The sequence below is a fragment of the Phaseolus vulgaris genome, chromosome 3, assembly GCF_000499845.2.
Source record: "Phaseolus vulgaris cultivar G19833 chromosome 3, P. vulgaris v2.0, whole genome shotgun sequence".
NCBI classification, from domain to species: Eukaryota; Viridiplantae; Streptophyta; class Magnoliopsida; order Fabales; family Fabaceae; genus Phaseolus; species Phaseolus vulgaris.
This window is the reverse complement of record NC_023757.2, coordinates 7,639,746-7,655,994: the sequence shown is the minus strand read 5'-3', so window position 1 is coordinate 7,655,994 and position 16,249 is coordinate 7,639,746. Positions and strand designations below refer to the sequence as shown.

The 16,249-nt window shown below is 33.9% G+C and overlaps 2 protein-coding genes across 8 annotated transcripts; one reads left to right on the top strand and one right to left on the bottom strand.

Annotated features, from left to right (window-relative positions):
- The first annotated feature begins 4,614 nt into the window (after positions 1 to 4,614).
- On the top strand, positions 4,615 to 8,639 carry LOC137806514 (peroxidase 19). Of its 3 annotated transcripts, none has more exons than XM_068606694.1 (4): positions 4,615 to 4,947; positions 5,123 to 5,689; positions 6,054 to 6,254; positions 7,921 to 8,639. In XM_068606694.1, the coding sequence occupies exons 2-4, from the start codon at positions 5,426 to 5,428 to the stop codon at positions 8,497 to 8,499; spliced, it is 1,044 nt and encodes a 347-aa protein (XP_068462795.1). In that variant the 5' UTR covers positions 4,615 to 4,947; positions 5,123 to 5,425; the 3' UTR covers positions 8,500 to 8,639. The 3 variants fall into 3 exon arrangements, with proteins under 3 accessions (XP_068462795.1, XP_068462794.1, XP_068462796.1); XM_068606693.1 differs by having other exon boundaries at positions 4,646 to 4,947; positions 5,500 to 5,689; XM_068606695.1 differs by having other exon boundaries at positions 4,815 to 4,947; positions 5,204 to 5,689.
- Positions 8,640 to 9,407: 768 nt separating this feature from the next.
- On the bottom strand, positions 9,408 to 16,241 carry LOC137806513 (negative regulator of systemic acquired resistance SNI1). 5 transcript variants are annotated; one of them, XM_068606691.1, is made up of 17 exons: positions 15,955 to 16,241; positions 15,270 to 15,417; positions 14,958 to 15,024; positions 14,697 to 14,790; positions 14,527 to 14,595; positions 14,347 to 14,430; positions 13,505 to 13,576; positions 12,688 to 12,757; positions 12,561 to 12,610; positions 12,115 to 12,330; positions 11,958 to 12,028; positions 11,782 to 11,851; positions 11,197 to 11,262; positions 10,922 to 11,074; positions 10,148 to 10,284; positions 9,756 to 9,862; positions 9,408 to 9,679 (listed from the first exon to the last, which is right to left on the bottom strand). In XM_068606691.1, exons 2-16 carry the CDS (start codon positions 15,385 to 15,387, stop codon positions 9,790 to 9,792), a joined length of 1,410 nt encoding a protein of 469 aa, XP_068462792.1. In that variant the 5' UTR covers positions 15,388 to 15,417; positions 15,955 to 16,241; the 3' UTR covers positions 9,408 to 9,679; positions 9,756 to 9,789. The 5 variants fall into 5 exon arrangements, with proteins under 5 accessions (XP_068462792.1, XP_068462793.1, XP_068462789.1 ...); XM_068606692.1 differs by lacking the exon at positions 15,955 to 16,241 and adding an exon at positions 15,549 to 15,636; XM_068606688.1 differs by having other exon boundaries at positions 9,408 to 9,862.
- Between the last annotated feature and the right edge of the window lie 8 nt (positions 16,242 to 16,249).

Below are 16,249 nucleotides of genomic sequence, written 5' to 3'. Positions count from 1 at the left end.
AGATTCCTAAATATAATGTTGTTTCTATAGGTCCATATATTCCATATGAAGGCGACCCACACAATCATCCAAACACAATTACATTTTCTGCTTAAACCTAACAATTCGAATCCTAGAAATTTATCCTTGGTTATATTATGATATATTGATTGTACCTCAATACATGCACCACACATCTTCCAAGTTGTGTTAGCTACCCTACAAGTAAGGAACAAGTGGCTTATAGATTCATCATTTGTCTCGCACATTATACACTTTCTGTTACCCAGCCAAATTCCTCTATTATATAAATTATCATGTTGTTAATTTATTATGAGAGACTTTACATGCATAAAGCTAAGTTGTGGGTAAAAATTTTATTTTCCAGAATGTTTTCATACAAGGCCTCATCATCCCCTTTGATTTCATTTCTTATCCTCTTATACGCAAACCTCGCTATATACACTTGTGTTTCCTCTTCTTTCCAGACTCATTCACCCTCATTGTCCCTTTGCATTGTACATCTATGTATCCGTTGCAGTTCGTTTAACATTGACTTCTCCCATTCGAACCATTATCTTATCCATGTTATATTCCATTTTTATTTATTTTCAAACCATTCTCCAACCTCTACCACTGTTACACTCTTTTGGGTTGAATTGGCATAAAATTTAGGGAATTTGTCCCTTAAGGGAGTTTCTCCTAACCATATGCCATCCCAAAATAAAATTATATTTCTCATTCCTCTTTTCCAAGTGATAATGTTATCAAGCCATTTTTCCTATTCTCCATTTCCCACATAAATTCCTAAGGTCTCTCCACCACCATGAGCCATTAATGTTATCCTTACACTTGTTTAAGGCTCTCCATGACCCATATTTTAAAATTAAAATATCTATCCACAGACCCTTCTATTCCTTTCCTAACCTCAATTTTCACTTGCCTAGAAGGCTGATGACTATTTTACGACAAATGTACTATGTCAGAAGTAATAAATTTGTCCCTCAGGACGAATATCAAACCCACAAGGAGCAGTTGAATTCTAAAGTACAATATTCATTAAATAGAAAATAATATATATATATATATATATAAGTTTGTTGGAAGTTTGTTATGCATGAGATTGCAAGAATGTAAATAAAGCAAAGTAAAGAGTTGTTTTGTTTTAATTGGGAAAATTGGGATTGGGGTTCATCTTTCTCACTCTTGTATTTTGAAAAACATGTAATATTCTATCTTTGATAGATATTGATGCCCAATAAAATCTATTTATATTGATTCCTTGCATATAAAATTATTAAGATAGTCTCCTAAATATTGATTTCTCGCATATAAAATTATTAAGATAGTCTCCTAATTATCGATTCCTCACATATTTATAAAAACTTCTTATTGTTACAAACAAATGTTGATAGCAGTTAACATTTCAAATTTATTCCTAACATTCAAATATGTTAAGCATTATCATTTAGGTACGATGCTTAAAAGTACTTTCCAGTCAAATCTAAGAATCAAAATCATGATAATTCAAACATTAAGAATAAAATGACAATATCAATCATCAATCAAGAACAAACTAATATGTTTAAATATCACCTCAATACAGTTTGAACAAATTACTTCCAATCTCAAAGGGTAGAATTAGCCACTCATGTTGGCCATTACAAGCATGGAAAGCAAGAAAAGAAGATGCAAGATGTTTCTCCTTGACGACTGTCTCCTCTAAGGTTGTCTATCTCCTTCTATTCTCCCAATGATGTCTAGGGTTATGTTTCACATTTTACCTAGTTGGACTTGGATTAAGTGACTTCTCACCTAGATGAGTTATTACTTGCTTGAGCAAGTTTGAGGAGAAAAAAAGCTTAGCTTCTCTAGAGTGAACTCGCTTGGGCGAGTATTGGGAGAGTTCCTTTGGAGTAATCTGGCTTGGACAAGTTTGGATGAGTTTTGAGCGAGTTTTCAATGTTCCAACTTCCTTTTTTCATCTTGTATATTCTCCTTTAGCTCTTTCATCTCCATTTTCTCCTAGAATCATGAAATTAACACAAATTTGGGAATAAATCGTTCTTATTCATATTATAATCACAAAATATGTAAAAAAGTGTAAATTCATAAATTAGGGGTTAAATTATAGTTATTTTATCAATAAATATCTATAAGTGTTTGTCTTTTAGTATGAAATATTACTGAAATATGACATTTATCAAAGGACTATGCTAAAACATCTTAGGTCCTTTACTCCTAAGCCACATTCCTCTTTACTCTTACATATGTTTTCCCACTTACCCATGCAATCTTTCTACCCTCGTGCTCCTATCCTTACATAAAATCTCTTTGTATCTTAATTATTTATTTTCTTACTATGTGTGGCATTTCAAATATTGAGAGCATAGGCATAACAAATAACATTGATTTTATTAAATTCACTCTTCCAACAAGAAAGATGTGTCTTCCTTTCCACCTAGATAATCTCTCTTTTATTTTTTATTTCATACCTTGCCAAAAATATTTTCTTTTAAGATTTTCTCCTATGAGTATTCCTAAATACGTAAAAGGTATTATCATAATGCACAATTCAATATCGTTGAGAACCTATGTATGATTATGAGTTCCATTCCTATCCCTCAAATCCTAGTTTTATGAAGTTTAACTCTTAATCTAGAGGCTAACCAAAAATATCTTAGAATATTTTTTAAGATCAAAATGTTTTTGGGTTTTAGCTTTACATACAAACATAGTGTCATCAGTAAATTGTAACATATTATTTATATTTTCTATTTTCCACCTTTATTCTTTATAGGAAATCCTTGCTTTAAGAATGTTTAAATTTTTTATAATTAAATTTTAATTTAAAAATAAATATTTTTCTTATGTGGGTTGCCCCGCAGGCTACCTCTTATGTGGGGCAGACCAGTGAAATGAGTTCGCACTCCTTGTGCAGGGCGAACCAACCCAACCCGCATTTTGCAGACTAAACACGGGACATGCCTATGTGGGGCGGGTCAGTCCGCATTGCTACCCTTAGTTTTAAAGGTCAAAGAGATGTTTGTGTTGATATTTTTTAACTTTTATATTTTAAGTAATTATATTTTTCTATAATTTACACTAATTGGAGCATAAAATAGTGTGAGCGACTATACTCCTTTGCGAATTGTATAATAAGCAAAGATAATGTAAGCTATACACCGATATTATAAACTACTTGCATGAATTTATTTCGAGAAAACTTATTTTTTTGAAAAAAATTGTATTTATTTATTTGTTTAAAATATCAAATACAAAATGACTTGTGTGATCATCAAATTTTATTTAAGCGCATAAAGATATTGTCAAAATGTTATATTTATTTTTTACTTTTCCACAAAGAAAACAATTGGTCATTGTATATGTAGAAAAATACATGGCAAATAGCAAAAACATTGGACCAAAGAGTATGAGTCCACAATTTCTTTAAGAAAATAAAATCTTGTGGGTGTATAAATAAAAAGGAGTGACAAATAGTGATGTGAGCTAATTTTAAGATTGAACATTTTAAGGAGTTTCACTTGTTTATAGTTTAGGTTTTAGGGTTTAGGATTTAAGATTTCTTTTCTATTTCAAAATTCAAGGTGAGAATACATGAACTAAGACACCCTTTATATAGGAAGGAGTGACTTGGAGAGCAAGATGAAAGAGGGGTAGATAGGAAAGGATTTATTACTGCAAAATTATGACATTACAAATTAGTCTTTTCTTCTTTAGAACATATGTATATAGAAATATGTTATAATTTTGCATAACATTTATAAATTTATCATATATAACAACTATGTTGATTATGTTTTGATCACAATATATAGGTAGTTGCAATCAGAAAAATTCTCCGCCTTCACATTTGTATTTATATTTATTATAATGAACTATAAATTTATAGTGTCGATATAAGTGTGCCCGAATAATGATATTGTTATTCAATTTGAAATATTAAAAATAAGTATAACTCGTTTGGAATATTAAAAATAAGTATAACTTAGTGAAGTGAACATAGTTTAATTCCTAACAAACAAAATGGTATTTTTTGTTGGTAATTACCAATAGATATTAATGACAGATGATCTAACATAAGATGAAAATTAATGTAGATTTAATTTTTTTAATTTCTTGTATTGGCCTTTGTAATTGTATCTATATTTTTGTAATTGAAGACTTTTATGGATATTATTTTTCTAATTAGTTAACTAGGGGACTTATTTAATGGGTCTTGTTACTGGATGAACCTACTAGTCTTAATACATGGTATAAATATACTTATGTTGACTGTTTTAGAAGTTTAGGCTCATTTTGAACAAAGTTTGCACTTAATTGAGAGAAACGCTCTGAGTTCTTGAATATAACTTTTGATTCTTATATTTAAATTTGTCACTAAAAGTGGTGAATTTCCTCAATTTATCAAGATTGTGACATTTTTTACTTGTGAATCTTGATTATTTCTGCACCGCATGAGATCAGAAATTGGCATTCTGACATCAGACTCCAACAAGTAGTTAGTAACATTGAAACAAACAGTTGAGCCCAAAAGAAAGTGGAGGGTGGGAGGCCCCACTGTAAAGATGAATCACCACAATTCTTAGTTTGCAAAAGTACCTTGTAAGGCTTGTAATACTAAGCTTACAGAAAGAATGAATTTGGTGAGACGATTTTCCAGCTTTTTAATGCAATCACAGCAAAAGGGTGCTCCCACTTAAGACCAACCTGAAAAAGGAAAAGCACCCAAAGGATGGAGAAATCAGTAAACTTAGATTAATTACTATCAAGAGCTTCATTTATTTATGATCTAGTGGCTCTTTTGGTTGCACATGCTTTGCATTTAATAACTCATGCAATGGCTGCACCAATGTCATCTTCTTGTGGGCTTCACACTTCACTGACTCACTCTATCGTGTCCTTCCCTCTAATTACTGCTTCACCCTACTTTCTGCATTCAAAATGGTACTTTTATATTATTCTTTACTCGATTACGTTTCTCAAACTAGTTTTGTACCAAATAATAAAAGTGGTGTGCAAAAAAAGTAGAGCTAGAGAGCATAATTTGCAACCTATATGCAATTGTCCAAACCAAGACCTATTATTATGCATGATTGAAGCAAAAATGTGGTGTTTTCAGGTGGTGGACTTCATGTAGAGTTTAAACATGTTCAAAGGGATGTCTTATTGATTTTTGTAATTTCTTTTTCTGAGGTGTCAGGACCTTTCTGCAGTAGATAGCAGCAATTAATTCAGCTTCGTTTTTCTCTTCTACGAGACTCACGGGAATTGATTCCCTCTAATATTTAAACCCCCATTTTTTGATCTGACAAACTATCCCATATTCCCATACACACACAAAAACATTCATCCTTGCCTTCACTCTTCATCTTCTTAACTACTCTCCTTTTCTTTCTCCTAAACTGCCCCATCATCTAAACTCATGTCTCTACCTTCTTTTGCATCCACTTCCTTTTCACTACCATTCACATCTTTCTTTGTGTTCTTCATTTTCAGTGGAACTTCTTGCTTAGCCACACATGCCAACACTACACGGCCCCCTCGCCAACTCTCAGTAAACTACTATGCCAAATCATGCCCCCAGGTAGAGCAGCTTGTTGGTTCAGTCACTTCTCAACAATTCAAAGAATCACCTGTTTCTGGCCCTGCCACCATTCGCCTCCTCTTCCATGATTGCTTCGTAGGAGTAAGATCAATTCCAACCCCTCAAAAAAAGGATTTAGCTTTGACTTGCATGCATGCAGAGACTTGTTTTCTCAATCACAAAATTTTCTAGATCTTACTTCATATTGTATGAATCCCAGTAATAGTTTTCTAGTTTCTAACAAATTTTAGCCAATAACAAGGTATGTGACAAAAATGTGTTGTGAGTTCTCTTTATATTGTCAAAGTTTTAAAACCAAAAAGCAAATCTTGTTTTCCTGTCTTGATCCAGCAGTCTAAAAGGAATGTCTCAGTCTCAGCATTGATCCATGTTTGGTAGTGACTTTTGTGGTGTGGTGGTCTCTTTTGTGTAGTGAGTATCTTAATTCCTGAATGGGTGAGTGCAGGGGTGTGATGCCTCAATTTTAATAGCATCAAAGGGTGGAAGCAAGGAATTGGCAGAGAAGGATGCAGAGGATAATAGAGACTTGAAGGTGGAAGGTTTTGAGAGTGTGAGAAAAGCTAAGGAACTAGTGGAGAGAAAGTGCCCTGGTGTGGTGTCATGTGCGGATATTCTTGTAATTGCCGCCAGAGATTATGTTCACCTGGTAAGTTGTTGCTGTTTTGTTGCAATTCCCATCATGCTTATCATATATTTTCTCTATCAGTTTAATTCAATGCATTTTCAACCCTGAATTAATCAAAATCTATACTTTATATTTATTTCCTCTTCATTTATCAAATATCTTAATTTTTTTCATTCACCTCTGCCTTCTGGTTTCTTGATTTCTTTCTCTTGCCACACATAATTCAAGGGTTTCAGTTCACACAATTGTTGTTGTTGTGCTAGCCACAATTGGTCCACTGAAATAAGGACCATTAAACTATGAGGAAAGAAATCCACACTATGCTTATCCCCTTCTATTTTCTGAGTGGTTCTTCTGATTTTCTTCCCTTTTACTGATGCATATTCTGTGTTTCTTACATAGCAGTTTTGCTTCCAGTGCCAAAAATGTTATAAAATTTAGACGTATAGACTTATGGTACAAGTGAAAAGGTGTCCTAGATTTATTGTAGCCTATCTGTCTGCCACTTGTGATGACATTGGATATTATATAATTATGTGTAATGAAATTGGGTATTAATTGGTGGAAAGAGCTTCTTTACACTGTAGAATGAAAAGGAAAATTGAGAAAGAAAACATACCCAATTTTTTTCTTCCTAAACAAACACACAAAAGAGCTAATGCAAAGGGTGTTTGGTCATATATGTTGGAAAACTTGGGTGTTTTTTCATGGATTATGGATTCTGAATAAAGTTAATTTAAATTTGTTTTTATATGATAATCAATTGCTGAGTATTAGTTGGGCATAATATGCTAGAGTCCAAAACAGCCCAACTTTTGTACTTATATGTTTGGATTATTTGGGCACCAGACACAACGCTGCGTCTTAATCTTAGGTCTATTTTTTCGTGTCTTTTTCTGTGCTATACATATTGATTTATGAACAAATTTTGCACCATCGATAATAAAACTAATTATATATTTATTCTACAATTTACATGTTTATAGATAATTGTATTTTAACTTGGTATTGTTTTTATTGAGTTTTAAAAGTTGATTTATTATTTGGAAGAGAGAGTAAAGTCAAAGTTGTGTTTATTCAAGAAAAAAAAAGTTGTATAAAACAAGCTGACCGGACCAAACTGAATTATTTAAGGTTTTGGTTTTATGTGGTTATGTAATTAGAAACAAATTGGTGAATGCCGATGCATAAAATTTTATTAGTTGTCATTCAAATCAAATGCAATAACTCATTATCATTGTTAAGTATGATAAAAATATGTGGCTAATCATGTTATTCCTTTATATTTTAATGCACATTGCTCCTCAATAGTTACTGTTTCTTCTAAAGATTTCAATGATTGACAAGTTTTCTTTAATCCAATTGCTACCATAAGTGACAAGATTGTCACATTAAAAACAATAAGTTAGTACCTGTTTGTGTTTATGGTAAAACACTCAAACATACTTTAGTTTTTCTAAGTCTAGAATATTAAAGGCATATTTTTTATAATACACTCTTTGTCATGCATTTCTTATTTTTTTTTATCTGTTAAATTGTGTTAGAAGCTATAAAATAATGAGTGAGACTAACTAAATAAGTGAAATCTTTAAATTTTTATAATTTTGATTTGACAATAAAAAAATATTTCAAAAAATGTATTAAAGAATGTATTAGAGGCATTACAGTAAGGTGTTATGTGAGACAGGCAGGAGGGCCTTATTACCCAGTGAAGAAGGGAAGATGGGACGGAAAGATATCAACGGCATCAAGGGTGGCATCGAACATCCCTCATGCAAACTCAACCGTCGATCAACTCATAAAACTCTTCAATTCCAAGGGCCTAACCATACAGGACCTAGTAGCCCTATCGGGGGCCCATACAATTGGGTTTGCCCATTGCAAGAACTTTGTGGCCCGTCTCTACAGTTACCGAGGCAAGGGCCAACCGGACCCAGACATGGACCCAAAACTCCTACACGCACTTAGAATGTACTGTCCAAACTTCGGTGGAAACTCTGACATCGTTGCCCCTTTTGATGCCACTACGCCTTTCTTGTTCGACCATGCCTATTATGGCAACTTGCAAAACAAAATGGGCTTGTTGGCCTCTGACCAGGCTTTGGCCTTGGACCCACGAACCAAGCCTTTTGTCCTAGACTTTGCCAAGGATAACCACAAGTTTTTCCAAGCTTTTGTGGCTGCCATGGACAAATTGAGCTCAGTCAAAGTGGTACGAGGTAAAAGGCACGGGGAGAAACGGAGAGATTGTAGTATGCACATGTGAGTGAATCTCATGAATACAAATTTACACAATTCTTGCATTTATAACTCATACCAGACAACATCACTGCAACGTCAATTAAGTTTCATAGTGTTTTGTACAGTTATAAATGCAATAGTTGTTTGGATATTATTATCTGTCAAGATTCAGTTTCTGTAATTGTACATTCACTCACTAGTCAGTGTTGTAGGTAACTGGTTGTTTAAAAGTATGCATTAGGAGAATAGGTTTGAAATATGTTTTTTTTTAATCTTCACCAAGAAAACCAATGTTATTTTTGTTAGATCTGAGCACATGCACTCAAACCTTGAACAAGCGACATCTAAGCTGCCACTATACATCCGGCAGAGACTTTAATGTAAGCAGTAAAAAAACAACATATGCATGCCATTTTTCCTATTTCAGAACACATGAACAATTAAACATATGGCTATTCTCGCTAGGACCAACAATGTATATAATACAGCCAAGCCAACCTGCTCAAAGTTCAAACTTTAAGCAGTTCTACAGACTGAAACAACAATGTTTATTAAAACATTGTTGTCTTGAGTATATAAATACTCATTGAGTCGTTCTAAGTCACTCGATGATTGTCATGCAGTTCTCACTATAATATATTTCAGGAATTAAATTTGTTATTGAAGACGAGCATTTCATATCAAGGGTCACAATCATGTCTTCTAGATATCATTTGACAAAGATCTTATGAAGCCTAGCTGGACTCATCATAATGATTTGGTATATTATAATTTCAGTCAGAAAAGATGTCAAACTTTGGCCATGGTAAAGTATACCTCGTGCATTCAATTAGAGCACAGCGTTATCAATTGTTTGTATATAGTGGAAAATGGTGGAAAGCCGACAATCTTCAATATCATATGAAGGATAGCGTCGTGTGCAAATTGCAGAAGTTGCTTGAAGGTTGAAATGAAATATATACCAAGTATACATGTATATAAAATTGTTGTATGCAAATTAAACTATAATGCATAAAAATCAGAATGACATTAACTTAAAAGTTCAATTAGCCGAAGACTCCTTAGAGACGAGATGGGAAAGCAAGAGACATGCCTTCACCATGAGACCCATAGCAGCCGCAAAAGGCGAGGCAAAACCGAGGAACTTCGCAATGCAATAGCACTACAGCAGCTATTTAACAACAATAGCTACAAAGCCATCAATTCTGAATAAACAATGAATTCATCAAGTCAAAGTAGTTATTTTTGGGCAGAATGAGTTTATCCCGTATTGGTATTTACCAAGCAGAACTAGTCAATGAAGTTACTTGCACTCCTATGATTTCACGGAGATAATAGTTGCGGCAGTAAATAGTGCCTCTTTTCCAATCGACAATATCTCCATTTGCCTACACCACGACAAACAACAAATTAGAAAATTGTCAACATCGTAAACAGAGACTTCACGGGTCTCCTCCACCCACCAAGAAATAAAAAAATTATAGGACCAGTTCCAAGTTTTGGTAATATTCAAGCATGGAAGGAAATTAGTGTAGTTTTATATACCAATAGTAAATGCAAATTTTAAACTTTTTGTAAGTAAATAAAATATGATCAATAATCATAATATACCAAAACGCACAAATGAAAAGTATGCAAGATTTTGAGAATTAAAATCCAAATGGTTCCCTTACGCATCCGTGCTTCTAAAATTATTAAAAGCAGAAATAAAAGTCTGGCACAAATCCACAAGAGCACTGACTCCCCCTTCTTTGTCACCACCAGAAATGTTGGCATCAGCCTTTCCATTTGACAATATTGACAATTGAGCCTGAAAGCCAGTAAAAAACCATTTTAAAAAGGAATTAGATTTTCAAGGAGAGGGAACTAATACTTTAGCTTCTCAAGTGCTTCATTGACTGGTTTCATATTCAAAAATATCAGATGACAAAACCTCTAGTTAGTCTCCCTATCCCATGTGATAAATAGCTATCAATGTGATCGGTATCCCACCCATAGGAAAGGAAGCTCTTTGACTATTATGCCAAGGGGTTTGTTTGCCTTTGTGATATTCTTTATTTGTCGTCTTTGTTTCTTCTTTAGGAGGATTACCAATTTGTTAGGAAAAAGGACCACTAATTAGGATAGTTACCATAGTTAGTATGTTAAGAGGTTAGGCAGTTAAATATGTTGGAGATTGTAAAAGGGGAAATACTGTTTATCTTGTATTATTTTGCAGATTTAGTTTTGCTCTTTCTGAAAGGAGAAATCCATAGAGGAGACATCTCTCTAGTCTAGACTATTTTCCGTAAATCTCATTCTGTCCATAAGACCTTTCTTCACGCCCTACTATTCTCAGTTTGTATCACAGTCCTCAATCTTTATATTCCTTTTCTCTATGATAATTTTTCTATATGTAGTTGAAATCAATATATATTGCACATTGATTTGCTGAATAAGACAAGTACCTGAAAACCATGGGCCAGAAGGAATTGAATTACATCTACACCAATTTTTTTCATTATGCTCTTAGTGCCAGCTTTATTTAAAAAGCACTTCAAAGCCCCAACAAATGTTGCATCTTCAATATAATCACTTGTCTTACGAGTGCGTACAGAAGGCTGCAATTTTGTGAAAACAAAGATAGTTAAATCAAGGGATTATCAAAAGCTACTAGCATACAACAACAGAGCCTCCCTTTCAGAAGGAAGAAAATATGCCATTAAGTCCACCTTTTGATTACCTTGGTTATGTATTTCCACAGATACTGCACAACTATTTCCAGCTTCAACTTCGGTTCACTGAAGGTCTGAAGCCATTCTCATGAAAAGCAGAAGAAACTATTATCCACTAGATAATTCCCCCAAAAAATGACTTGAAATGGGAACTTGGAAAGTAGCTACACAAGTAGGACTTGTCTAGTTAACCAATATTACATACTATTATGTGGTAAACCCTTGTATCCTATGCATATAATTCATCAAGTCGCATATACAGACAGTTATGTGCAACGAAAGAGAGGTGGGTGAGAGGATGTTAGGATACACAGAGAGGAGGAGTTAGTTAGAATTAGAATAGTCACGAGTTAGTTATTTGTTATGCTAGTTAGATATAAATAAGAAAGAAGGAGAGGGAGGGGAGTGTGTAATATTTTTGTAGATTGAGCTTTAGCTCTTTGTGAAGGGGAAACCCTTGGAGGAGAGAGTGCTCTCCTATTTCTTGTTCTTTTCTTTCTATTCAATAAAAACCTTTTGTTTCTTCTCTTTATAATTCTTGGTTCCTAACAGAGGAAAAGGGGGGAAGGGCACAGACAGTAATTGGGAGCCACCTTAAAAAAAAGAGGGACACTATCTTTGTTGTAAGCTAGTTCATCCAGAATTATCTCCATCAGAGGTGTTCTGCACCAAACGCACCGAAATTAATTTATCAAAAGCATTCAGCCTCTAAAGAAACAAGAAAATAAACTCAGCTTCAACTTTGTGAAGAAAAAAAATTACAAGTTACCTTGGACTGTCTGCTCTTGAAGTGTGACCTTCCATATCTGCTTTCTTCCTTGCTATATCAAGGTTCATAATCTAAAATCACTCAGAATGTAAGAAAAAAACAGAAAACTTGTTTGATGTTTATGTATTACAATGAATCAAATTGTTCAGGAACTTACCATGACTAGAAGTTTCTCCATTGAAACACATGTGTCCTTTAATACTCCAAATAAAGAAAGAGATAATGCAACATGACAATTTCTGGATAACTTAGATTGAGAACTTTGTTGAAGCTCTAGATGTTTACTGAATTCACCTTGAAGAAGTTGAGATAGTTGACAAATAATTGCCATGCAATCCTTCATCAAGCTTTTGTAATTTATTTTCCTAGATCCCTGGCAAAACAAGATAAAATATATATTTTGGAAAACACCAAAAAGGAAAGGAAAGCTTTCAAGGTGATGGAGTCAAGATGCATAAAGATCCCATCAAGAGGACATGGAAAAAAGAGTATAAGAGTATTATTAGTTTTCACATAGCACCAAAATCAATATGTTGATTGGCTACTCAAAAAGTCTTCTTTTACACAGTATGATCAGTATAGTTTTTCTTAAAAAAAATATACCACTAGCAGGCTAAGCAAAGACTCCCTCTGCATGCTCCATTTCAAGGTTGCTGCAACAAAATAGACAGAATAAGTACTTTTTATTAAGGCATGGTGATAGCGGGGATGAGTTTAACTTCAACATTACCGTTGCGAGGTAGAAAATCATCCTCAAAAACAATGACAAGGTACTGAAAGAGTAACATGTTCCTCAAGGGCTGCAACAAGATTATGTAAAGATATTAAACACCCATCCACCTTCATAGGAAGTAAGAAACTAAAATCCTAACACAACACCTACTCTGCTACAAAAACAGAGTAACAGAAAGAGTTTTGCATTCTTTTACAACACTTGTAGCAAAACACACATTCAGGGTAAATAAAATTACCCCAAAAAGGAGCACTGTCCTTTTCACTCTGGAAAATCCCAGTACATCAATGTAACAAGCGTAAGCTGAAAAAAAAAAACTACAAGAGAAGACCTCTTTATTAGGCGAAATAGTATACTAACTACTAGTTACAACTAATTACAATTTAACCTATTTTTACTATTTCTTCTTTTATAATAGACCTGTAAAGGTCGTTCCTACTTCTTTTTTGGTCCTATCACCGTCTCTAACACACCTATACAAGGAGCATATCAAATGAGAGGACTCCTTCTGAGAGTAGGAGAAAATATTGATCATTAGATCTCACTAATCAAGATTAAAACATAAAAGTCATGTGACTTTAATTTTAAATAGCCTTTAATCTTGACCATCCATGATGGTTGTACAACTAAGTTCATTCTTCTAACTAATAAAAATAAAAATAACTTTCTCACTAATTACGTCCTATAACACACGTACACATTATAATCTCAGTACGAAATGAAAATTTACTAGATTGTCTCTATTCTCAAGAGATAAATGTAGAACAAATATCTGCAAAATTCTAGATAGAAATTACAACATTGGTGAACTAACCTCCATGCTGGCTGCTTGAAATTTGGTCCCAGATATTATTTCAGCAACGTCTTCAATCAGGAGGTGAAAGCTCTAAGTAGGTGGAGAACATAATGGACAAAAATGGGTAAGAATTCAATATCAAAATGCAATTTAACAGAAATACATCTGAGAGAACCCAGTTGATGCTAAATTTGATAAACAAAATTACATAAATTTAAAAATACATATTAGTTCAGTGAACTGCACTGCTTTTTTTTATCAATCACAAAGCTGCTGTTGAAAATGCGTGTGCGTCATTTCTTATATCATGCAACAAAATAAAAGTTGGTATAGATTACCTAAAGTGAAGTGGCAGAATTAGATAACTTTAGAATATAATGAATTTCTACAAAACATGTAAAAGGTGAACATAAGTGATATCCTGTATTACTGGTACATTTTACCATGTGCACGGCAATTTCAGAGAAATGTTTTGAGAAACGGTTTGGAAGTTGGAACTTCGTAGACAAAGAGACGAATTGTTATAGAATAAATTAAAGTTATATAGTTCAACTACAGCAATCACACAAGCATGCCCTTCATAGACTTTCACAAATTTTGTAACAATAAAAAAGGAACGACAAGAATATTCCAAACAAGAAGAGAGATAAAGAGAAAATGTTAAGGAAAAATAAGAAATTCTCTATATTGTACTTTTAATTTTTTAAAAGCATTAGATCAATAAATTTTTCAAGAGAAGTTAAGAAATACTTTTACCATTTTAGCTCACATAAGGATTGAAAAAAATGCAATCATGATGCTACAATCAAATGAAAGAACTAAAACCACTACAGGAGAAAATACAGAAGAAATAAACTCACAGAAGGATCAAGAGGTCTACTGAACTGTTTGTCAGCTGCTTCAGCAGTGCCATTATCTAGGGAATCAATAAACGGAGACCATGCCTGACAGATAATATTTTATATTTGCAAATAAGTTCAACTAACTAACCCAGAATAGAACAAAAATAACATATTGAGATTACTTATACTTATTTGTACCTCTTTAACCACAACCAATTTCGGTGGAGAGTTAGATGAGGATTGGGATAAATACACACGAGGGAAGTGCTAAACCCAAAAAGAAGTCACAGATGTAAAGGGGTATCAGTTACATTAAGGACCTATGGATACGAAGATAGAAAGTAATGTCTCAAGTTGCATTCAAATACCTTGTCTAAATCTACCAAAAGCTTATAACTTCCCACAATAATTTCCAGAGAGTTCCCTGTCCTCAGCATGTGAAAGACTGCCCCAAAAATTTTTCTTCACAAGTAAAATATTAAACCTCAGTAGACATTATTAGAGACAAAATGCAATTTACTCTCCCAAAACAAAACCTGCTTATGGAGAATAAACCATAAACGTGGAAAAGAACAGGAATGGGGGTATCACAGTTCTAGGCCTTCACACATTGATATAAAAACACTTACGAAGTCGGTGGTTTTCCATTTTCAGGCACAATTGAAGAAGCGCGAACAACATCAAGAAAAGCAATCCCTGCACATATGAACCATAGAACTCTGTTTTGGTGATTTAAAATTCGTATATATTTTGTTTTTCGAAAGAAACCCAAACCAAATACTCAAGTTTTAATTTTTCAGGTTACCCGAAAGTCCAATTAGCTAAAGCACATCGTTTTTCTTCTAGGACACGAATGCGGTGGAAAGGTGAAGTGAAAATCGGGGAAAAAAACAAATATAACTAAAAAATAAAAAAGACAAAGAAAAATATGTTTTTCTTACTGTCATCGAGAGTATCTTGGTGAGCATCCTTAGCTTCGTCGGAGGCATCAAACATGGCCAACAAGTTATCATCCACCCCTGCTCTTTTCCATCTTTCATTTTTGTCAGGGTACTCCATTTTCAATTCCACTTTTGCAATTTCTCGTTTCTTCACTAAAAAAAAAAAGCTCTGAGAATTTGATGAGCCTAAACTATTTAGTGAAACTGTAATTTGGAAATAATATATATATATATATATATATATATTTTCCCGCCAAAATTTGGCAAACAATTACTGACTGGTTACGAGAAGAAGAATCGAACCGGAACCTTCATTTATTTACTTACATACTAGTTTGACAGTGTGTATCAACGACGAAAATAAATTAAAATGATTACGATGATGATGAATCACAAAAATTATAAAATAAATAATTAGATGAATATAATTAATGATTCGAGAATTGAACCATGTTCTCAAACTCGTGAGTCAACTCGTTGACTCGTCCGAGTTTACGTTTTCACATACTTACCGAGTTAACTCGATAATAAATTCGGTTTTTGAGTAAATTCGGTTTTTGAGTGAATTCGGAGTGAACTCGGTGAACTCGCGAGTATATTCCGAGTTGACGAGTTCAACCGGATTTTCGTTTTAACCCAAAACGGTGTCGTTCTGAATGGAGAAAATTAAATGAAATAAACCCACCTTTAGGGTTTAGGGTCTCGTTTTCGTTTTGGTTTCCCTTTACGTCTTCTGTGGAGTGCGCGGAGGTGGTGCGTCTTCTCTGAACGAGTGCAGTGGGAGTGACGGTTAGGTCGCGGGGTGGTGACGGTTCGTGCGTTCGTGCGGTGGTCGCGGGTTGCAGGTCGGCGGTGGTCGCGGGTTGACGGTGGTGCCGGAGGTGCCGTTCGTCATATAATGATAGAGATGGGTGGTGTGGTGTGGAATTTCGACTGAATTGTTATGTGGTGTGAATTAGGAAATTAGGCTTCTGTTTTTT